The sequence below is a fragment of the Copadichromis virginalis genome, linkage group LG3 (assembly GCF_057382275.1).
Source record: "Copadichromis virginalis isolate Kocher_CV1m ecotype Utaka linkage group LG3, C_Virginalis_male_GT1.1, whole genome shotgun sequence".
Taxonomy (NCBI): Eukaryota; Metazoa; Chordata; class Actinopteri; order Cichliformes; family Cichlidae; genus Copadichromis; species Copadichromis virginalis.
The window spans coordinates 15,630,502-15,655,620 of record NC_140620.1 but is presented as its reverse complement, the minus strand read 5'-3'; the positions used below and the strand labels follow the sequence as shown (position 1 = coordinate 15,655,620).

At 41.9% G+C, this 25,119-nt stretch overlaps 1 protein-coding gene and 1 pseudogene across 1 annotated transcript in view; both read left to right on the top strand.

Moving 5' to 3' along the window:
- LOC146713017 (uncharacterized) overlaps window positions 1-21,172 on the top strand; it is a 36,614-nt gene extending 15,442 nt beyond the window's left edge. Inside the window, exons 2-3 of the mRNA XM_085452309.1 lie at window positions 17,316-17,418; window positions 17,792-21,172. Of these exons, the coding sequence (XP_085308435.1) occupies window positions 17,401-17,418; window positions 17,792-18,907 (1,134 nt within the window). The 5' untranslated portion in view covers window positions 17,316-17,400 and the 3' untranslated portion in view covers window positions 18,908-21,172. The remainder of the gene's footprint in view (window positions 1-17,315; window positions 17,419-17,791) is intronic.
- On the top strand, window positions 19,120-21,649 carry LOC146713016 (uncharacterized; annotated as a pseudogene).
- Window positions 21,650-25,119: the final 3,470 nt, after the last annotated feature.

Genomic DNA, 25,119 nt, shown 5'->3' with positions numbered 1-25,119 from the left:
TTAGTTTTGAATCAGCCATGAATCCAGCTCACCTGATTCATCAGTGAGCCCCACCGTCACTGGCGTCTGACAGGGTGGCGCTGCATACTCTTCCTTTAATATCACTATTTTCAACCTGTTGATTAGAGTGCTTAAACCTGAAGTCGACTACGTCCACAACAAGTCAATACAGCTGTAAATGTGGCCAATTATCAATCTATTACCAATCAATAACAACAGATAACTTTTATTTTATACATGCTCTCAGTCAACCACTCACCCAGAGGATCTCCAATCCCAGGAAATTCCTTCTCCTCATTTAATGAGTCTGTCCTCCTTCCATGCCCTGGTAACTGGTCCCTCCAGAGCCACATCATCTCAAAATATACATACAACAAGCCAAACCACACCTTGGTCACACCAACCCTTTTCCGCCCTGAAGATGTTCAACGCCATCTTAGTCTGGACTGTCAAAGGTGACTTTAACGCTGACTGTTCCGACAATTCATTTTATAACATTTCCTGGTCAGATTTGCCAATCTCTGCACCGGGGTTTTAATCGTTTTGCCATTTTCATTAGTTTTCAGTTTTATTTAGTTTCGACTCCAGATTTTCAATTTTATACCAGTCGTAATTAGTTTTTTTTACCAATTCTTTGCTAGTTTAGTCTAGTTTTTATTTTCAGAAAGTCCTTAATTTGAGTTTAGTTTTGATTAGTTTCAGTTATAGTTTTAGTTGTGTTTTGCAAAAATTAAGTGTAACCAAATCCTAGTTCCATTATATCAATCATGCTCTTCCGCTTATCCTTGGGTATTGAGACTATTAACTCTTGCAGCACCGGGTGTTCCTAATTTTAGTTCAAATGAATTGATAACCTTTTTGAAGGCGATTGACTCACACATTTATTTAGATGTCCCAGTCCTGTTGTCTCGGGATGCATCACGCTGCCTTATCTGGGGTTAGCTGTTTTCTGGGGATGCTGGTTAAGTGGGGGAGCTCTTCAAGGAGGGGGAGTGTGCTCCCCCTGATGAGCTCTTCAAGGTAAGCTAGGTTAACCTTCTTGTGTGAGCTTTTCAAGTGCACTTTAAAGTTTGTGGGATTTTTAGTTTCATAAATGTCCCTCATAAACCCCTTTTGACCCAGTAATTCATTTTTGCGCACTGTAGTACACATTTAGTTTTTGCTTGTAGCTCTCCTACTCTACTTGCCACTCCTCTGAGTCCTGATGTTTCTTAGAGAGGACAACAGTACCTTTAACATTATATCACATGTGTGGGTGTGGCCTTGCCAATTGTTTTTCCCACCTTTTCAAAATGGCTGGCATGCCCACAAGCACATTTTATGGAAGAAAGAAAGGTAAGCTTGATATTTACATTTAAAATGTTTTGTTAAACTCAGATTTTTATTAATTTTCGAAAATAAACATCTAGTAAATAATTTGAGGGGTCTTTAAGAATTAGGCTTATTAGGGTTTTTTGTTTTTTATCTCTATAAAAGTTGATTGACTCTTTACAGTGACCCGCTATGGTTAATAATAATCTGCTCACTTATGAGTGAAATCAAACCTTTTCTTCACTTTAGCATTTAACATTCCCAACCATATAATATGATACATTAATCGAAATACAGCTAATAAAACACAATTTTCTTAATGTAAACATCAGTAACTCAAAATTAGCAACCAAAGGGTTAAGTCTGCAGTTCACACTCCTGTGAAGCTACAGCCTCCCCCCTTAGTCTCTATCATCCTTCTGTTCTTGCAAAAACAAAACAAAGCAAGACAAAACATCCACCCTTCTTTTACAGGCTTGGTGAATTGTTTGTGGACATTCACTAATCCTTGTCCCCTAAATCTACACAGATGCCCTCTGGGTGGCATGAAATGCATTTAACCAATAAACAATCAATGGGTTCTTGTTGTTGTAACAGACTCCGTATTTGGATGTTTGTGTGTGTAGCAAGTACATAAGCTAAAATAATTTAAGTTGGTTATGAGTAGTTGGGCTAATTCAGAAGATATCAGATTCGGCTCTAGGAGGTGAGTGAAGTACAATAAACATACAACCACAGATATTGTGATTACAGTTATTATTTATAGTGAAAATAAAGCGCAATTACCAAATACCAATATTTATAAATTCTGCAGACAGGAAAAAGATAAACACATAATTCAAGCTTGTAAAATATCCGCTGCACAGCGGTGCAGCAACCTCCTCCAACCCCCGGCAGACAATGTCCATAAAGTTGCTATTTCATGATTGATATAAGTCCAACGCGTATGACAGTCTGTAACAGGTTGAAATTGGAAGTGTGATGATCAGAACTGAGATTCCAAGACTGAGATCTCGAAAGTGAGATTTGGGGGACTGAAAACCAGGGGGGAGAGTGTAGGCCGCAGCAGCCTCCTACCAGACCGCAGGAAGTTGTAGCTGGGGTTCTGGCTCGTTGGGCCTAGCTCGCCATCCAAGGTAGTGGTGTCGCTGTGGTCTCTCCAGGGCACCACTAGCCTGCACTATAATCACAGGACCACTATTAGCAAAATTCATCTAAATTTCCCAAGCTAGCTTTAGTTCCAGTGTACACAATAAAGTTCATGAGAAAATACCAATATACAACAAATACATATCCAACCATTGTAATAAATTAAAATAAATAACAATCTCTAATAACAAAACTACAGCCACGTAAAGTGAGAGTAGTAGTAATGTAGTAGGCCTCAGCCTTAGCTATCCCATCAGCTAATAGCACTGGCATACTGATACAGGTTACAAATACAAACAAACATTCAGGCTCAACTCACCATTCACTATGTGCGATGTCACATACGAGCCCCACGCATCTACCCGCGGCGGTATCAAAATACTGTTGAACGCAATCCACAATTAATTCAAAAACAAGTCAAGATAGTAAACAGCGAAAAGCGCTCGCCCCACGTACCTGTTGCTTCCATCCGCTAACGCCTCTCCCCCGCGTCTTTTCGAGACGACAACCCGGAAGGCATATATTGGTGCCTCGCGAATATGATTGGTCACAACAGGCACGTGCAGACTCGCGGCGTGGCGTGCGTCACGACGCGTCGCGATGCCTTCACGGACACACTCCGGTTGGAATTTAAGATTCCAATTTAGTTATAGATGCAGTTCTTTTTATTTTTATGTGGGTTACATGTGCAGCATTTGTTAGTAAAGCATTCTTCATTGCATCAGCGTGTGTGTGTGGATCACTTCTCAGTGAATTGAATCAGCATTTCGATTTGTGTGTGTGTGTGTCATTTCTCACTCAATCAACAAGTGCATATGTGCATATGTGTGTTTCTCTTCATTCTGAGTCAGTGCATGTAGATGTGGGTGTTTATGTTCATCACTTTCCTGTTCTGGTGTTCTGGGTAAACCACGGCCTGAAGCGTGCCCTGGGGTCCTGCCCTCCTCCTTTTCAGTCCGTTTGCATCCGTTGGTGCTGCTGCTCAAAGTTCTGTCCATACTGGTTCTGGCCCCAATTGAGGCAGTCCTTTTCTCCAGTATCCTGCATCTTCTCCTTGTTCCGCTCCTCCTTAACTTGACCCTTTTGCTTCTGTAGCTCCTTCAGGGCTTGCTCCTGCTGTTGGAGCTTTTTCGTCAGGTTTGGCGACCTCCTGCTCCAGCAAGCTCCGGCCTGATTCGAAGTCCTGTGTCTGGGACTCCAAGCCTGATGGGTTCGATTATCAGCCAGCTCCTCCTGAGCCATGTTCAGTTCCTGCTCTGATGCCTTGAGCTCTTACTGAGGGCAGAAACCTCAGAGTCTTCTCCGTACAAGTCAGAATGAAGTCCATTGATGTTTCCCTTGCTTTGCTCCACGGCCTTCTACAGCTTTGCTGTTCGGCTCTTCTCAGAGGTCAGCTCCTGGCCGAGCCCCGACACCTGTGCCTTCAGCTTATTTTCTCCTGGTGCTTTTGTTCATTCCAAGGTGCCTCCTGACCTCCTCCTGTCTCTGGCACGCCCTTTTTGCTGCCCGAACGTCCGTGTTGGTCCGTCACTGTCCTGCACAGTTTTAATGCAGAGTTGTTAAGGTCAGCATTCTTTTGCTCGGCCTCACTTTTCATCTGGGCTTAATGGGCGTCTCGTCACAGCTCTGTCAGCTGAAGCTGTCTGGAAATCTCCCCGTGTAGTGAAACGGGCCTTGGATTTAACGCTCTCCGTCTCCGCTGCATGAGATCGTTTTCCTGCAGCACTGTTGACATTTTCAGGTTGTTGTTGTGGGTCCAGCTGCTGTAGCATTTGGTCAGGGTCACATCAAAGATGGTAGAGGAGAGAGCAAAGATGGTAGGGGGGAGAGCAGGAGTCCAGGTCAGCCTCGGCTTTCCGGGCCGACAAAGCAGCCTGTAATCAAGCATAAAGAGAAAAAACAAAACGAACACAAAGTCAAAGTCAAAGTCAACTTTATTGTCAATTCTGCCACATGTACAGGACATGCAGAGAATAGAAACTTCGTTACTCTCAATCCCTAGATAAAATAGAAAATGAACATTTAAATATAAGAGTGATTAAAAATGCAAGTAAAATATTTTAAAGTAAAAAAAATTAAATAATATAATACAATTTTACATATAACAAGAAAGCTATACAATATACAATATAAGGGTAAATGACATTGAGTGCAAACCAGGCAGAGTAGTGCAAATAGGCAAATAGTGCAAATGGAGATTTAGTAATGTACGGTAAGAGATAGTGTAACACAAAGTCTTATGAGGTAATGGCAGTCCAATGCTCCACAAAGTGACTGGTAACTGGTGCAGGCCAGTGAGTGAGTCAGAGAGAGTGTGTGTGTGTGTGTGAGTGTGTGTGACAGAGTTCAGTGAGACCGTGGAGGAGAGAGGGGAGAGGGGGCAGAATCGGGAGGGAGTTTAGCTTCCTGACAGCCTGATGGATGAAGCTGTCCTTCAGCCTGCTGGTCCTGGCCTGGAGACTCCGCAGTCTCCTCCCCGACGGCAGCAGCTTGAAGAAGCTTTGCATTGGGTGCGTGGGATCAGCCGCTATGCAAAGGGCTTTTTTAGTGAGACTGGTGCTGTAAATGTCCTGGAGGGAGGGGAGAGAGACACCAATGATCCTCTCTGCAGCCCTCACTATGCGTTGGAGGGTTCTATGACAGGACGCATTGCAGCAACATAATAAGAAAAAAAAAAGCACCATCACAATAAACTAGCTAGCAATCGATATCAATAGTTACTAAATAATAAACGATATTGTGCAGCACGCAAGATAGACAGCGCACAATGTGCTTTGAGGCAGCAGCCAAGAAAGCTGTAGTCCGTGTCTGTGAATACCCATGTGTACACCTGTGTGCATACCTGTGTGGATCAGCATGCTTGCATTCCAAAGGTTTCTCCATGTAATGATCTGCTAGGGAGTGTGGGGAGCCACAGCCCTATCCTTTATGGTATCAAGCAGGTATGGAGGAGATCAAAACTCCAGACATCCAGAGGCCCCCAGAACACAAGAGACCAAGGAAGACCCACAGAGGGGCAGCCGCGCCACTGTCCCAGTAAGAGCTGAGGAGAGTCCCAGATGAGGGCTCATTCAGCAGCCGCGGAGCAGAAGCCAGGGGAGTTGCAGTAACGTGCCCGTGAGCTCCGCTGGCAGCCAGCTGTGCCTGAGTGACCGAGCCCCAGGCCGAGAGGCCGGGGGCACCCCACCTCCGAAGTGGTCCGAGCGAGCCCCAGGCTCCAGGCCCCGATAAGCGGCCGCCAAGGAGTGAGCCGGTGTGTACACGGATGCCCACCCCCAGACACAAAGAACCACCAACGCACCGACACCTGAGGGAGTACGCCACCGGCAGGGGAAGTGGTGGTGGGTGGAGATAGGCCCTCCAAGGTTTGGAGGCCTGAGATGTCCCCAGAGAGGTGGCGTCTGATACCCAACTTGACATATAGACACAGACATACAGGCACACACAGACACAAACATCCATTCCCACCCTCATGCTCTCATGTGCACTTCACACTCAACCGATGTGGAGACAGACATAAAGAGACGCTGTATACACGATCACACTCCCCAAGCGTACTCTACAAACCGGGTCTAGGTACCCTTGCCCCTGGAGGGGGGAACTGCACCCAGACCCAGGTGGTGTTACCCTTTTCCCTGTGGCGGGGAGAGGCAGACCGCCCCGACTCCGCAGCAGCAGGGAGGCTGTGGTTGTGGTGGAGCGGGAAGAGGGAGGCAGCTGGAGATGGGGAGAGAAGGAAGGGAGCGGCAGGTGACCCCTCCCTGGGGCCAGCTCCCCCGCTGACCCCAGTAGGCACTCCCATACTCTGCGACCCGCCAGGTAAAGGGGGCCCAGGCCCATCCAGACCGGGGCCCAGCGCAGCAGCGCCCCCCGGCCCCACAGAGCCCGGGACAGTCCACCCAACCCCACCCACAGAGAAAACTGCACCCCCCCCCCCCCCCCCATCCACTCATCTTCCAGATTACATGAGACGATAGACGCCCAGGCTGAGATCTTCCTCCACCTCTCCTGTATCTCCTCCTCCTGCAGAGAGTTCCTGAGGAGAGGCTGAAGGAGGAAAGCTCCTGCAAGGTGTGACAATCTCCCCCACCATTTGAAGAGCCCCCCAGGTGACTCGACACACCGGCGGCACCATGTGCCAGGGATGGGCCCCCACGCACCCACCTGCCCACAACCCCAGCAACACACAAACCAGGACCCAAGTCCCCGAGGCCCGATTAAAGTTATAGTTTTTACACAGCTGAATAAACCTCAAGCAGACAGCTGATTATCAGAAGTGTGAGATGCTGAGAATATACTCCGGTGTCCTGTTAGATTTTAGATAGCAAGGAGTTTATTAAACTTCACCGAAACAATCTGCAAATTTCATTAAAATTTAATAAACTATCATCTTGTCTTTATTTTTAGTTAGCACAGACCTTAAACACTTAAAGCTGTAAGCTAATGATAGTTATATAAGAGCAGATGCTGCTGTACGTTTTACGTCCAATGGATGATGATCTGATTAGTCGACTAATCGCAAAAATAATCGGTGACTAGTCGACTATCAAAATAATCGTTTGTGGCAGCCCTAGTCAGCACAAACCCTCCCCTAGCCCCGCTGCACGCAGCCACGAGGAAACGGTCAGAAAAGAGCCCCCAACCGGACATGACCGCTACCCCGGGTTGGGCCAGTGTCTTTTTTGAAGTTAAGTTGTTGTCCTGCAACCCAGAGAGTTTATTTGTTAGTAGTGGATAAACTTTATTATTTAACAACAGGTGTATGTTAAGTTTCGCTGCTTTAAACTTGCTGGAAAATCTTCACGTGTTCATGAATTTAAGCTGTTTCTTCATTGCACGTGTGTGCGTTTGTAGGTGGGTTAATTTAACTTTTTTTTTTCTTTTCTTTTTTTTTCAAACGAGGCATTCCTCTAGCACGTGCCTCTCTCACATTACTCTGCTTGTGTGTGTTTTTGTTTCACCTTTTGTTGTGATGCTCCGGACACCTTCCCAACTTCCACAAGTCTGTTGGCCCCAATTTTATGTGTTAAAAACTTCTCTTAATTTCTCCTTTAATTCTCTGCTAGCTGCTGTCTTTTCCACAGCTGCTGATTCTTGCTGAGTGTGGTTTCCATTACTATAATTTTGCTTCGGCCGCTGTGCTTGTGGGGGCAGTTGGTCCAGGCCCATAGCCACCTGTATCAACACACTAAGAGATTTATTTAATATCATTTTCATCACAATCTTACTATGCCGGCTGAAGTGCCGGTCTAAATCATACATGATTTGTCTCTTCTATATCAAAACCCAGCCAAACATCAAACATTCACCCTAGTCATTCAAAACCTTATTTGTAATATTATAATCAGCAAAATCAGCGTTTTAATTACAGGCATGTATCATTATTTACAAATCATAATTATAAAACTCAATAACACGCTAAACAGCAAGCAAAACTCCTCTGTGCGCTTCACAGCAGCCACCTCATTTGCATGTTCACACACAGTCTAAAAATAGCTCGCAGCGCTGCAGCTGCACGCCACACACAGTCTCACACAAAGCTCTGTTATTTTATATTACAAAGACGTCTTATATTTACAATCACTGACAGGCCTGACAGATTTAGCACCTAACAAATTTCGACAAATTTAAGTTAACGGGTCCAACCGAAGAAAGTCTAACTTTTTTGTAATCAATTAACCAGTATCTGTTTCCTCCAGAACAACCTATGGCCTAATTTCTAAAGTTCCTAACTCAATTTAACTGTGTCCAAAAAAGCACATCACACCGTTTCAAACGGTGAGGAGACTCTAACTCCTAGCTTATTCCATGATGCCCTGTACCCCACAGATAAGCCAAACTGAACTAACCCTGTTCGCCGACAGGTCAAGACCGCGCGTCCATGGCCAGGAGGGAGCGTAACCTCCGGGCTATGCGCTTCTTAGCAGTTTCCGACTGCCGTCCTATAATAATTTATAACACTTTGAAACAACGGTCAACACCCTAAAACAAGAGTCTGACTAAGGCAAGTGCAACCTAGAGGTCAATGGAGCCTTTCCCTCACTTATAATCACACAGGTCCACACTTATAACCAATTTGGACTTTAACCAACAACATGACCAATTCCCTACCAAACTACTTGAGCCTTTAACTCAATTTCTTGGGACTCTAACCCAGCATTTCTTTCATACTTTTTCAACTTCATTAAATACTCTTAACCGACTTTAACTGCATTAGACACACGCGGATCCTCATCAAAATCAAAACAGACCCTCTACCAGTAATTTCAGTGAGTAGACTTTTAATTTAATCATGTCCAATTTGGCACACTTTGGAAATAATTCAACAGGTAGATCATTAAAATCATCGTTTGACTTAACCCGGCCGGACCAGTGTTGTTATTGTGGTTTTTTCTCTTGTCTCCATCCCCAATTTTGAACTCGTAACAGCTTGGGGGCTCGTCCTGTGGTATTGGGGTGGAAGTTAGAGGTTTGGACGGTCCGAGGTTGTCGAACGGACAGGCACAAGCCAGTGGTCTGACGTGAGTGGGCATGAGCCTGTCAAACCTGGTAACTTGTTTTTTGATACTAACCGCTGAAACGTTTCATACAGCATTGTTTGAAATGGAAGAGAAACAGTTTTTGTTCATCTGTTTATTTTTTTATGAGCTTTGTTTGATTTGTTGAGTATCTAAAGCTGAGACCGCGGGACTGTAAAAACATGATTGTTGGGCTTCATTTCTGTCCTGAACAGTCATTTTAAGATTAGCTAGTAAATAACAATTAGCTAATGTTGTTCATGAGACTAAAATCATCTCATGTTGGTGATGTAAATATTATACTGCCAATATTACAGTTATTATTATATTAATCATTATTAGTTATTACAGCATTGAACTTGAACTCTGTGTCAAATACTGAGCTTCAGTAAAGATTCAAGTTGCATTTATTTATGTCCTATCACCTTAAATCTTCACTCAAAGACAAGTATCTTTGACAGTGTATATATAGATGTATCTGAATCGGAATAGTGTTTATTGGCCAGGTATATGTGCAGACACATACAGGGAATTTGGTTTCAGTAGATGGTGGCTCTCAAGCACAGCAATGTAAATCACACACACACACACACACACACACACACACACACACACACACACACACACACACGTGTCTATATATACACATACATACACAAAGCTGTGTAAACCAACTATAAATAACGAACCTAAACTTATATACATAAAATACAGAAATGAATGAGGTGGAATGAATACTACAAAATGTACATAAGGTGCAGTTGCAGTCTGGCAGTGGGAGCAGTGTGACAGGTCAACTGTTAAGAAGGGAGATGGCGAGGAGAAAGAAACTGTTCCTGTGTCGGGTGGTCCTGGTCTGCAGGCTTCTGTACCGTCTGCCAGAGGGCAGCAGATCAAAAAGTCTGTGTCCAGGGTGTGAGGGGTCTGTGATGATTTTCCCTGCCCGTTTCCTGGTTCTTGAGAGGTACAGATCCTGGATGGAGGGCAGGGGGGTGCCGATGATCCTTTCTGCTGCCCGTACAGTCCGCTGCAGTCTGCTCCTGTCCTGTTTAGTGGCTGCTCCATACCAGACTGTGATGGAGGAGCACAGGACAGACTCAATGACCGCAGTGTAGAACTGGATCAGCAGCTCCTGTGGAAGAATGTATCATATATAAGATACAAATATTGTTATTTCATTTTGTTGGCATTACTAAATTTGGCTCAGTTCTTACATATATTTGTAACAATATATGTAGATTAATGTTGTTCGTGTGTAATTTACGTTGAGTAGGCTAACCACGTTATTACATTAATGCATGTAAGGTGAACTAGCAAACACCGTCATAGTTACATGGCTTTCTTCTTGTCTGATGGCAGATACTCCCTTCACCCTGGCCAAAAGGCTAAAATGACCAAAGAAAAAATGGGAAACGGCTAAACATGAGAGGTTTTTGGACAAACTTTGCTCCTCCCCTTTGTGAGTGTGGACGCTTCATCTCTTTGCTCTTGAATGCTTTGCTTCTTATATTGATTTTTATTGATTTTTATGCTGATTTTTTCCCTTTTTTCCCTTTTTTCCGTGTGAGCTTACCTGCGATAACTTCTGGACACTTATAGATCATTAGGACTAAAGTGTTCTTAACAGAAACAGCAACATTTTTACAGTTACCTTGTCCTCAGCTCTCCGTGTGTCTGTGGCCTAGACACAGCTGAAGCCTGATTACAGCGTCTGGGCACCGAGCAGCCTCAATAGCCTGGAAAGGTGCTAACCGCTAGGCTAACTAGCAACAAGATGCCTTCCCTCTCCACAGATGACTACCACAGCCTCCTGCAGAAGATTGCAGTACTGGAGACAAAAATTCATCGCTTAGAAGTAAACGTGGAGGTAAATGGACTGTGTGGAAATGAAACAACCTTGCCTTTGATTCAAAACAATGGCGATGAGCAAGCTAGTACACAGCTAAGGAGCACAGATAACATGACCAAGAAAGTAGACTCTGTGCATTATTATAAATCCTCAAGTGATAATCCCCCCTTAGACTGTCTTGGTGCAAAACCAAGACATAAATCATGTCTCCTGGAAGGGGGAGGACGTATCACAGGCAGGGCACAGCGAGCTGAAATCTCTGAAACCGACTGGCCTTCACTTCCTACGAGACAGAGAAGCTCTTTTACCCCTGTATACGGGAGGAAACAGGACTGGACAACCGTGAATAGGAAGGTTAACAACAAACCTCCAAAACAACTGAATGTGAAACTGCAGAACAGATTTGCTCCACTATCAAAGGACCCTGGATCTATATCGGACAACCATCCATCTAAAAGCAGCGAAATAAGGTCTGAAAATCTGTTGAAAAGTGAAAGGCCACAGGGAAAGCTAAAGGCTAGGCCTGAAACTCTGATTGTGGGTGACTCTGCCGTAAAGGATGTACAAAGGATGTGCGGTAAGAACACTAAAGTCCTCTGCTTTCCTAACGATATGGTCAACAACCTGAAGGAGAGAATTCTTCAAATTGCAGATGAATATCCAACTGTGACAAACATTGTTCTGCATACAGGGTCAAACGATGTGTCCAAACAACAGTCGGAGGTTCTGAAACGGGACTTTACTGGATTACTAAATACTGTAAACTCTCTGAATGCAGCTGTATTCATCAGTGGACCTGTACCGCCGGTCAGAGGAGGAGACGAGAGATTCAGCAGGTTGTTTACACTGAATAAATGGCTTATATCAGCATGTGCTGACCACTCAGTGCATTTTATCGACAACTTTAATATTTTTTGGGAACGCAGGCATCTGTTCAAAGCAAATGGATTTAATTTTAACAAGTCAGGGGTGAAACTGTTCACCTCCAACTTGTTTTATTCCATACGTCATCCATCTGTGCTTGGTGCCAAGGCTGAGATAAACGAGGAGTTATCTCATAAAGAGGAACAAACAGTACTCCAAGAACAGACAAAGCCCAGCAGAAACCTTGAGGAGGAGCTCCATTTGCCCCCACCCGGGAAGAGCCTCAGAAAGGAGAGACATCCATGGCATCTGAGGAAGAGCCTCAGAAAGGAGAGACATCTAAGGCAAGAAGAGGGGTCCCTATTTGCCTCCAACTCTCTCAACAACACCAACGACCAGGACAAGGGACCACGACCTTCCCCAGTCCCCCAAACCCCTGACAGGCCATCACCCTCCTCCCCCTCCCTTTCTCCCTCCTCCCCACACCTGAAATTCACTGAGGAGATGATGGAGCGGGTCAATGCTGGGCTCAGATCTACCCCCCGTCCCAATCCCTTTTTGTCCCCCATAAACCCCCCACCAGAGCGGCCAAAGGTTCGCCATCGAGCCCCACCCTCAACAGAGCAATCGAAGTCACATTGCCCAGCCTCGCCCCCCTTAGTTCCTCTTCATGCCCTGTCTCCGCAGTCTGATGTGTGATGTGTGGAGGGTCCGGGCTGTGAGGATTATGGCAGTGATGACTTTTCCCAGGAGAAGCTGGGACCCTGTTTACTAGAAGGTTTTAAAATTTCTGTACTTTTAGGTGACAGGAGACATGTGGCCTGGTCAAAACACAGAGAGCTGCACTCTAAAAGATCTTTAAACATAGTAAACATACCTTGTGTGCCACAGACTGCTCCCAAACACGAGGGGACAAGTAATACCTCTAAAACACTTAAGTTGGCTTTATTAAACATTAGATCTCTAGCTGGGAAAACATTTTTAATTAATGATTTAATCACTGAGCACAGCCTTGATTTTATGTTTTTAACTGAAACTTGGTTGGACCAAAGTAACAGTGGAGCTGTTCTCATCGAGACGACCCCTCCTAACTACAGTTTTATCAGTGAGGTCAGGGCGAGCAGGAGAGGAGGAGGGGTTGCTGTCTTATTTAATGAATCATTTCAATGTAAGCAGCTATCTCCTGGAAGTTTTCAGTCTTTTGAATATGTGGCTTTACAGCTGAAGGCCCCATCCAAAGTTGTGTTTCTTAATGTTTACAGGCCTCCCAAATACTGCACAGACTTTTTTAATGACCTCAGTGAACTGCTGTCTGTGATCTGTGTTGATTTTGACTGTGTAATTATTGTTGGGGATTTTAACATCCATGTGGACAACCCTCAGGACAAAGGGACTAAAGACCTGAGTAACACTCTGGGCAACTTTGGGCTGACTCAGCATGTAACAGAGGCCACACATAATAGAGGACACACTCTTGACCTACTGATCTCCAAAGGCCTGAGCATTTCAAAGGTTACTGTGTCTGATGTGGGCGTGTCTGATCATTACTGTGTTTTCTTTGAAAGTAAAATCTCAGCCCACACAAATATATCAACAACAGTGATCACAAAACGGTGTATAACTGAACACAGTAGTGAGATCTTTAACCAGGTCTTCCCATTAACACCTGACCTGTCCAGAGGGTCAGTCAATGAGCTCGTCAATAGCTTCAATGCTAACATGTTAAATGTAATGGACACTATTGCTCCCATTAAGGTGAAGGTTATCTCTGGAAGGAAAAAGTCTCCATGGAGAAACTCCACACTGGTGAAAAATGAAAAAAGAGAGTGTAGGAAAGCTGAGCGCAGATGGAGAAAAACAAACCTCCAGGTTCATTATGACATTTATAAAGAGAAACTTCACAATTATAATTTACAACTGAGGAATGCAAGGAGGTCCTACTTCTCTGACATCATCACTAAAAACAGCCATAATGCTCGGGTCTTATTTTCTACAGTTGACAGGCTAACAAACCCCCCTGTGTCAGTGGCAGCTGAACTTCATTCGACCATGGCCTGCAATGACTTTGCCAAATTCTTCACTGAAAAAATCCAAAAAATTAGACAAGCAATTGGTACATCAACAGCAGATCCAGGATATGTACTGTGTCCACCAAAAAACTGTTTAAACACCATGAAACAGTTTCAACCTATTAACAGCAAAGACCTGGAGGACATCTTAGGTCAACTGAACTCCTCCTCCTGCTGTTTAGATGTCCTGCCAACAAGTTTTTTCAAAAAGGTCTCAAAGACTTTAGAGTCAGACCTGTTACAGATCGTCAACTTTTCTTTATTATCAGGTGTGTTTCCAGAATCACTAAAAACTGCTGTAATCAAACCTATACTGAAAAAGGACAATCTTGACAAGACACAAATGAACAACTACAGGCCGATCTCAAATCTCCCGTTTTTAAGTAAGATCATTGAAAAAGCAGTTTCTCAACAGCTCAGTTACTTCTTAAAACAGAATAATTGCTACGATGCCTTCCAGTCAGGTTTTAGACAGAATCACAGCACTGAAACCGCTCTGACCAAAGTGTTCAATGACATATGTCTGAATACAGACAGTGGAAAAATGTCAGTCTTAGTTTTACTGGATCTCAGTGCAGCATTTGATACAGTTGACCACAACATATTACTCAAACGACTGGAGAACTGGACAGGTCTTTCAGGAACTGTACTAAACTGGTTCAAAACATACGTAGAAAACAGGAAATACTTTGTATCAATAGGTAACTTCACATCTGAGCAGACAAGTATCACATGTGGAGTTCCCCAAGGTTCCATCTTGGGACCCCTTCTGTTTAACATCTACATGCTCCCACTGGCACAGATTATAAACAACAACAAAATAAACTATCACAGCTATGCAGATGACACACAAATATATATCACAATGTCACCAGGAGACCGAGGCCCTGTACAGGCTCTTGGTAAATGCATTGAGGAAATCAATGACTGGTTGTGCCACAATTTTCTCCAGCTAAACAAAAACAAAACTGAGGTAATAGTCTTTGGCGCCAAAGAAAAACGATTACAGGTCACCAGAGAACTTCAATCTATACATCTAAAAACCACAAACCAGGCGAGAAATTTGGGTGTAGTGATGGATGCAGACCTAAACTTAGAAAAACACATTAAGACAATAACAAAGTCAGCTTACTATCACCTCAAGAATATATCAAGGATAAAAGATCTGATGTCTCAACAGGACCTGGAAAAACTAGTCCATACATTCATCTTTAGTAGGCTTGATTACTGTAACAGCATCTTTACAGGTCTACCTAAAAAATCAGTCAGACAACTACAGCTCATTCAGAACTCTGCTGCTCGAGTCCTCACTAAGACCAAAAAAGTGGACCACATCAGTCCAACTCTGAGGTCTTTACACTGGCTGCCTGTCCGTCAGAGGATAGACTTTAAAGTCCTGATGCTGGCCTATAAAGCTCTGAATGGTTTAGGACCAAAATACATCAGTGACCTCCTGACCCAGTATGAACCTTCCAGATCCCTCAGGTCATCTGGATCCGGTCTTTTATCAGTTCCCAGAATCAGAACCAGACACGGAGAAGCTGCATTCAGCTTTTATGCTCCTTATATCTGGAACAAACTCCCAGAAAGCCTCAGATCAGCTGAAACACTCAGTTTATTTAAATCCAGGTTGAAGACTCACCTGTTCTCAGCTGCATTTGAATAAAGCACCAAATCCACACTTTAAGCTTAAATTTCAAAACTTACATTTAACTACTGATTTTATCTACTGTTCTGATTTTATCTGTTTTGATTTTATATACTGTTGTTTGTTTGTTTGTTTGTTTGTTAATTAGTTAGTTAGTTTATTTGCTTGTTTTAATCAATTTTAAATCATGCTTTTTATTTGTTCTTGTTTCTAATGTCTCTGTAAAGCACTTTGAATCACCTTGTTGTTGAATTGTGCTATACAAATAAACTTGCCTTGCCTTGCCTTTTTCCATTGTTTAAGCACTGCTTCTAGCCAAGAGTGATACCATATATGCCCTATGGCTGCAGAAAAGGCTAACATTGTTATCTTTCTACAAAAAAAACAGCTGAACATGAGAGGGTTTTGGACCAATTTTGTGTTCTCCATTCTTTAAGCACCAGTTTGAGTACTGTTTAAGCACTGGTACAGTTTCAAAAGTACCAGTTTGGTACTGGTATCGGATAGGGCTGCACGATTCTGCATAAAATGAGAATCACGATTTTTTTTCCTTAGAATTGAGATCACGATTCTCTCACGATTTTCTTTTCCAATATAAATATTTATTGCACTTATTAACTGCACATCAACTTCGTAACAGTTGAGACTGAACATAAAAACAATATATAAACATAAAAACAACAAATGTCTCGCAAAATGTTGCCGCAAAATGTTGTACTGCTTGAAATTCCGTCTCCACCGTTGCTCGACACTGCGTGTATAGAGCAGGTAGTGCAACAATAGAAAAATAGTTGCGGGACAGCACTGTGTAGCGTTTGTCTAGGGCGTTGATCATTTTCCTAAATCTCTCATTTTGCACAGTGTTGATGGGAGCCATATCTTTGGTCAGGTGATAAGTAATGGCCTCTGTAATTTCTTTGTGCCTGCGGGAGTTCGACGGGTATAGGGAAGCGCTGTATAAGGTTCCCGTTATTGATGTTTGGGTGGTTGACCGGGACGGATTTTCTCCTGTCACTTTCTTGTCTTCCCTGACGTGCTCTCCGATGTTTTTTCCCTACTAATTTTAGCATCACACGGCACAGCTTCTGTATCACGTGGTATAAGGCTCCGCCCTTGTCATTTGTTGAGCAGGAAGAGTGAGCGCTTGTTTTCATGCAGATTACGTCCTGGATCAAAATGCGGTACAGTCGTCGTCTTTTTTTTTCTTTTTTTTTTAAATCGTTGTCATTTGGAAATGAGATCGCACAAAAGTATGAATCAAGATCGCGATTTTCTAACGATTAATCGTGCAGCCCTGGTATCGGATAAAACCTAAACGATACCCATCCCTACATACAACCACCCTTTACCTTCCCATATGGAAAAGAAATAGTAAAAAATTATATGATTTACTCATGAAAGTGGCCACTTTCTCATTACTTTCATGTATTGTTTTAGTAAGTATCCAAAAAATAGAAGTTTCATTTATATAATTTTCAAGGGGTCTTATATCTGTTTTCACTCTTGTATGCTTTTCATACAAGTTTCACACAAGACGGATACAAACTTTATAAGATTTATATATATCCTTTCCATGTGGGTTGTCTGGGTGGAGTAGGTGGAATCTAATGAGGTGCTTCAGGTGGTACTGCTACCATTGAGTGTGAGCCGGACTTGTGGATCTATAGAAGTCCATATATACAGGGTGTAGCATCCACTGGGTAAAGGCAGTGATATGCAGGGGGGTCAGTGGCTTTTTCCCTTTCAGGTTCTTGTGACAACTGATGACTTTCTTGTTGTAGCTGCTTCTCAGTTTCCACATTGAAGTTTCATAGGTATTGTTGTCACTGAGGAGTTTAGTCATGTTTATTTGCTCTGCTTTTTTTTTTTTTATCAGGGATAAAATACATATACTTTTTGTGTCCCAGCTGAGTAACAGGAGAAGAGTCTGGTGGAGCAACAGAGGAACAATTTCAGCCATTTGGACTCAGCTCAGCCACTACAGAGGAAAAAATGACTTCAACACAGAAGGTGAGAAAAATATCACAGTTACACTGTTATTGAAACTGCACAGCTTGTTGGTTTTTAAAAACCAACTCAGATGTTACAAGAAGATACAAACATAATTTTTATCGGCACACATTGAAACAACAATATCAAAAATTGATTCAATTTTTTATGAGTAAAATATTTTCTCCACTTATCAATATTTCTTCAATATGTATTTTTCATTACAACTGTCATTGTAGCACATCATTCAAATGTGATACTATGACCAGAAGGTGGTGGAAACACACCTACAATGTGTTTGTTGACATGTTTGATTCCGCTAATAGAGGGAGTTACAGTTTGTTCCACGACTGCATTTCACTCACTGCCTCTGTTTGTATCTCTGTCACTGCAGGACCAACATGGAGCGAGAAGTCAGCGCTCTCAGGAGGCCGACAAACCTCACAGAAGAAAAGGAGAGAAAACCTACAGCTGTGATGAGTGTGGGAAGGATTTTAGCCGGGGTGGAGACTTGAAAAGACACCAACTCATCCACAGTGGATTTAAACCTTACAGTTGCGACTTGTGTGGAAAGTCTTTTACCCGGGCTGAAAGCTTAAAAACACACCAACTCATCCACAGTGGAGTTAAACCTTACAGCTGCGACTTGTGTGGAAAGTCTTTTACCCAGGCTGGACACTTAAAAACACACCAACTCATCCACAGTGGATTTAAACCATACAGCTGCGACTTGTGTGGACAGTCTTTTACCCAGGCTGGAGACTTAAAAAAACACCAAATCATCCACAGTGGATTTAAACCTTACAGCTGCGACATCTGTGGAAAGTCTTTTACCCGGGCTGAAAGCTTAAAAACACACCAACTCATCCACAGTGGAGTTAAACCTTACAGCTGCGACTTGTGTGGAAAGTCTTTTACCCAGGCTGGAGACTTAAAAAAACACCAACTCATCCACAGTGGAGTTAAACCTTACAGCTGCGACTTGTGTGGAAAGTCTTTTACCCAGGCTGGAAACTTAAAAAAACACCAACTCATCCACAGTGGATTTAAACCTTACAGCTGCGACTTGTGTGGAAAGGATTTTACCCAGGCTGGAGACTTAAAAAAACACCAACTCATCCACAGTGGATTTAAACCTTACAGCTGCGACTTGTGTGGAAAGTCTTTTACCCACGCTGGAAGCTTAAAAACACACCAACTCATCCACAGTGGAGTTAAACCTTACAGCTGCGACTTGTGTGGAAAGTCTTTTACCCGGGCTGAAAGCTTAAAAACACACCAACTCATCCACAGTGGAGTTAAACCTTACAGCTGCGACTTGTGTGGAAAGTCTTTTACCCGGGCTGGAAGCTTAAAAACACACCAAATCATCCACAGTGGATTTAAACCTTACAGCTGCGACTTGTGTGGAAAGTCTTTTACCCACGCTGGAAGCTTAAAAACACACCAAATCATCCACAGTGGAGTTAAAACGTACAGCTGTGACTTGTGTGGAAAGTCTTTTACGTAGCATTTGGGCTTAAAAAAAAAAACACCAACTCATCCACATTGTAGTTAAAGCACACTACTGTGAGTTGTGTGGTAAAGCTTTTGCTCAAAGTCGAAACTTACAGAAGCATCTAGTTACCCACTCTGGAATTAAGGCGTACAGCTGCGACTTTTGTGGAAAACGTTTCAGTGAAAAACAGTACCGAAATAGTCACCTACGCATTCACACTGAAAATGATGTTTCCTGCTGTGATCAGTGTGGGAAACTGTTTACAACAGATGCACAGTTACAACAACACGTTTAGCCACACTGAGGAGAGACCTTATAAATGTGACCTGTGTGAGAAGACTTTTAAAGCTCCACATCAGCTGAATAAACACCAACAGATCCACACCAGAAAGTAACTCTACAAGTGCAGTTACTGTGAGGATGTATTTACCTTTTTATCCTGTATTTTTAACCTGACTGTTTGGAACAAGTCTGATCAGTAAACTTACGGAGTTATACTGAATGAATTGTTTGGAAAATTGAAGAGTCATTTTTGTTCAGTAAGCTCAGTCTTATAATGTAAACAGTAAAATGTAATTGGACGTTGGCAGAGATGCTCTTTGTTTCAGGCGACATTCAGGATAAAAATAAATAAAGCAGAGCAACACAGATGGATCCAGTTCTCAGCCCTGTCGTCACTGTGGTGGTGGGAAAGCGTTTCTTTGTAAGCTTTGTGGAAAAACTTCCAATCATCAAGTGGACCTAAATCCACATCAACGTAGCCACACTGGAGACAAATGAACTACTGCAAAGAATGTGGGAGAGGCTTCCACACACCAAGTACATTAAAAATACATGAACTCTTCCACAGTGTGTTCAAAAAGCACATCTGTGACTAGTGTGGGTCATCCTTCACCACTGCACGTGAGCTCAATGAAAAAGCATAAGGGAATCCACACAGGAGAGACACCATACAAGTGCAGACACTGTGACAAAAGCTTCTCACAATCAGGTCATCGTAACAAACATGAACGTACACACATGGAAGTGAACTTCAGCTGTGACCAGTGTGACAAGAGCTTCAGGAATCTCAGTTCATACTCCGAACACAAACGATCCCACGCTGTAAATAAACTGTTTCACTGTTACCAATGTGCAAAAACCTTCACTTCATTATCTGCTCTGTGCAAACATCAGCCTGATCATGCAGGACTGAAATCACTGGATCACAATGAATCTGAAGAGAGAGAAAGATCCTCTTCTGGTTTCAGGCTCAGACTTAAAAACCTTGAGATCAGGCTCCACAGAGTTCAGATGGAATCTCCTGTAAAGAGTGTCAGCTGATGTCACACTTGGATCTGATGAGGTAGCTCTGATTTCTGGACCTGCAGTGAATAATCCTGAATGTTACATTTAGGAAGCTGCATGTATAGATATGTATATCAAGTTTGTTTTTTCCTTTGAGGGATTTTAATTCTCTAAAATGTTATCCCTGTTACATTTTAACCTTTGTTCCCTTAGGACACAGTAGTGTTTAGTAGTTGTACTATTAAAGTTATAGGAATGTCTTTTCTTTCTTTTTTTTAACCAAACTGGTATTCTATCAAAAATCAAATATGGATATGTAAATCATTTCTTTTATTTGAACTTTTTTAGCTTTTCCAAAATTAACTTATTTTTTATGTATTCATTGCATGTTTCACCTCAGTTAAATTTCAATCCTTCATTCATATTTAAACTCTTGCTGTGGTAAAATCTTCTCTTAAATCCTTTTCTCCCAAAACAAGCAAATATTTTCACAGCAGTTGCTCTTAAAACTTCCAAAATGAACTAAATCTGTTCACCAGCTTTGAAACAACACTTTATTATGAAATTTATCAGTTCCCAGAGTCAGAACCAGACACGGAGAAGCTGCATTCAGCTTTTATGCTCCTTATATCTGGAACAAACTCCCAGAAAGCCTCAGATCAGCTGAAACACTCAGTTCATTTAAATCCAGGTTGAAGACTCACCTGTTCTCAGCTGCATTTGAATAAAGCACCAAATCCACACTTTTAAGCTTAAATTTCAAAACTTACATTTAACTACTGATTTTATCTACTGTTCTGATTTTATCTGTTTTGATTTTATATACTGTTTTGTTTGTTTGTTTGTTAATTAGTTAGTTAGTTTATTTGCTTGTTTTAATCAATTTTAAATCATGCTTTTTATTTGTTTTTGTTTCTAATGTCTCTGTAAAGCACTTTGAATCACCTTGTTGTTGAATTGTGCTATACAAATAAACTTGCCTTGCCTTGCCTTGCCTTTATGTCCAGAAAAAAAGAAACTCAAGCTGAACTGGTTTTGGGCTGTATTTCCATGTAATACCTTTTTTTTCCCCAGAAGATGAAGCAGTGAGTCAGTGTAACCTTTATTTAATTAGGGAAAGAACACAATATTCACAGTGGCAGCAAAGAACTGTTAAAAGTTAAAAACAGCAGCACACATCAGAACCATTTTAAAGATCACAGGTGACTACTTTTAGTTAATTTAAATCCTATTAAACATCTATTTTTGGATCCTCCTTTCACTTTAGTGTATTTACTGTATCCTTGAAGTCCACGTTGTTTTTTTTAATGAATTCATTTTGATCCACATGTTCTGCAGCTGTTTTCCTTTTGATTTGAAGTTTGCATTATGAAATCCTGATACTGTTAAAGCATCAGTTATATTTGATGAACTCTGTGTAAAGTTTATTAAACAGTTTGGTGTGAAAAATAAAGAAATGGTCTCACAGCAAGTAGTTTGAGCCATGATTTCCGATTCAAACTAATTTAAATGTTTTCAGTGGTACATGTGGAGGTTTATCAGAGGAGGAGACTTGGCTGCTCTCGGCACAGTTCCTGCAGCTCATTAAAAACTGAAATGATCTTCAAGGAAAAGATGATTAATTTTTCTTAAAAACAAGATGTGGGCATGAAGTTTTAACATGAGTGTGTTTAAGATGCATTGTGATTAGCATCTCACACGTTCCAATAAAGCAGATGTTCCTGCATTGCAACAGTAGTTTGCAGATGTGTTCATCCCCCGACCATCTGCAAGACTCTCATGCAGCACCAATTTGAAACGCAGCCTGGAAAGTGCGTTCATGGCCCTACAGGTTGCCTAAGCACAAGAGACAAATTGTGCAAAAGGAATTGGCTGAAATGGTGAAAATGCTGTTATCATAGGATGAAATGAGGATTTGTTCCTCAGTGTTTGGTCTGCTATGCTTACCTTTTCTCCAGATGATTTGTCGCAGTTGAGAGGGGCCGGTTGTCTTTAAGGTGCTTCCAGGTAATTAAGAAGTGAGTGCAGGGTTTGTACCATTCATCACGCTTCTGTTAGGTTTGTTTGAAGACTCGGGCATTTTTCAGCACCTCCTGTAGCGATAGCTGCGTCCTCACACTGCATATGCTGTTTGCCACCTGGATGATGTTGTCATTCATAGTGATACCACGGTGGAGCATGTGCAGTGGGTGGTCACAGTCCCTAAAGTGTGTGGTTGGATGGAGGGACGTACAGTATTTGGGTACAATTTGGGAGCTGGGTATGTGCATCCACACATGGATAAAACAGCAGCCATCGCATCCTGCCTGTGTCCCAACGCAAAAAAGAACATCCTGATAATAATGAATTACAATATTCCCGACAAGAAGAAATAAATGCATGAACGAGTTTTTCAGCATCACTCTGGGACAGGATATTTCTGATTTTCAAGATATTGCAGCAATGGAAGAAAGCAGTCATAAATATTTGCTTAATATTTCCATTAAAGGAGAAATCCTGGTCAAAATGACTCTAAGATTCCATATAGTGTTACTGGAGGCCAAGGTATTGCATCCAGAAAAGGATAAAATCCGTAGCTGTTGATAAAATTGGCACAGAGCTTCCCCCATGCATTACCAAAGATTCACATCAAACTCATTCTTGATTGCTTTAATGAACATTTTTTTATTGTCACAGTTTGATACTGATGATTTCTTGTGAACACTCCTTTAGTTTAAACCCAGTGACAGTATCAAGTTATTATGTTTGTTTTCTCCCTCCAAGTGAGAAAACATTTGATTCATTCAACCTTTTTACCTTTATTGGATTATGGTGACCTGCTTTTTATGAATGCACCTGCCCACTACCTAAAGAGGTTGGATACTGTGTACCATTGTGCTTTACGTTTTATTACTGGCTATGGAAGTCGTGTACATCATTGTTCTCTGTATGCTGCTGCTAAATGTCCATCTTTGCATATTCGTAGACTCTCCCATTGGTTGATTTTTATCTATAAATCTCTCCTTGGGCTGGTTCCATCTTATTTATGTGTTTATATGGGTAAAAACCACAACCAATACAACCTTCGTTCGAACAAAATCATACAATTGATTGTCCCAAAAATCAGAACAGAATGGGGGAAAAGGGCTTTTAAATACGCTGCCCCTGCTTCCTGGAATAATCTGCAGAAGGAACTGAAATTATCAGAATTGGTTACCTTGGGAGAGTTTAAGTCTGTCTTAAAGGAACGAGAGAACAGCTCTTTTACTCAGTGTGATTGTTTTTAATGTACTCTTTTTGTATTTGATCTGTTATTGTATATTTTACACATGTTTGTATGCGATATTGTATTTGTTTTAAATGTTATATACCTATGTGGTATGTGACTTTTGTTGCTATGATGCCAGGTCTCTCTTGGAAATGAGATTTTTAATCTCAATGAGATTTTTTACCTGGATAAATAAAGGATAAAAAAAAAAAATGTAAGTATCTATCTATACTTCGTCTGCATCCCTCGAGGCCCCATTTGAAGGCTGATTATGTCCCAACATAGGCCAGAATTCATAGCGCAGTGGTGGCTGTGGCTATTTTTTTCAAAAAAGAAAAAACCCCAGCAGATGGCTGAAGCGTGGTGGCCAAAGAATAAACTTTTAAAAGCAAGTATTAAATTTTAGATCACTTATATATCTGCAAAGAACGTTATAACATTACTGTTGGCTACATGTCCACAAAGTTATGTATAGGGGTGGGTTTTTAATTATCGATTTATCGATTAAAATCGGTTCTAGCTTGGATAATGTGATATCGATTCATTAAAATCCTGAAATGATTTTTTAATACAAATTTATTTTGACCAAAATGCCAGAATTTCAGGTTAAACCTCAGAAAATTTCAACAAATAACAACAACCAAACAGCTGAAATAGTAAATGAGAGCAGGAACACGATTCTGCACAAAGACGTAAACACAAAGCGTGGATCCACCGACGGATCAGAATCAGCGAGGTGGCGCCTTTCTCTCACGACAGCACGGACACAGTCGGGGCTGAAAGCCGACAGCCCGCTGATCCGTGCTTTGAGTTCACGCCCTTTTTCCACTAGATTCTGAAGCTGCAGGTTTTGTCTCTCTCCAAACAATATTGACTAAACCAGCAGCTAAAGAAGATCCAACCCTTCACATAAACATCGTCATGAACTTTTGCTGTTTTACTTCCACAACAATAAAATCACACTTCATGCACAGCTCTCTCCCTCTCTCTCTGTCTTTCTGTCTATGTGTACTTCAAGAACAGTTTCCCGTCAAAAAAAATCAGTTTTCTGCATTATTCGCTTGTTTATTACGCACAAGTCTACCGTTGTTTACAGCGCTGTCGGCCTCTGTTTTTTCCCTTTTACCTAATTCTGAAAAGAAAGTCTCATTTCTGCTGTTCAATAGGCTACTGAACAAATTCAAACTTTTTAAAATTATGCGAAATTTCAAAACGCTTAGCTGTGTCTCTAATAAAACCTCTGTAACTTTGCTCTGCTTCACTTCAGCAGCATCAGCTAAGGTTCATATGTTGATTAATGGTTTTCTTTCGTTTTCGATGTACTGCTGAATATTTTTATAAAATCCCAGGCCAGGAAAATCAACTTCGTGTTTTTCTGTGTTTTATCCTCAGCTGTTGTGCATCTGCACTTTATTGTTGTCAATGTCTACGCATGGGACAGAGTGAAACGTAATTTCAATTCCTTTGTATGGCAAGTACATTTGAAGAAATTGACAAATAAAGTTTTCTATTCTATTCTATTCTATTCTAGCTACTTCGACACAAAGGCATCTTCTGTGATGCTCACACCTTTGATAGAGTCTAGCAAGTGTCAGCTTTTTTTTATAGATATAAAAATATGGAAATGTATTGATGCAGGACCTGAAGGATGATATATGGAATGTGGAATATCTGTCCATGCAGACAATAT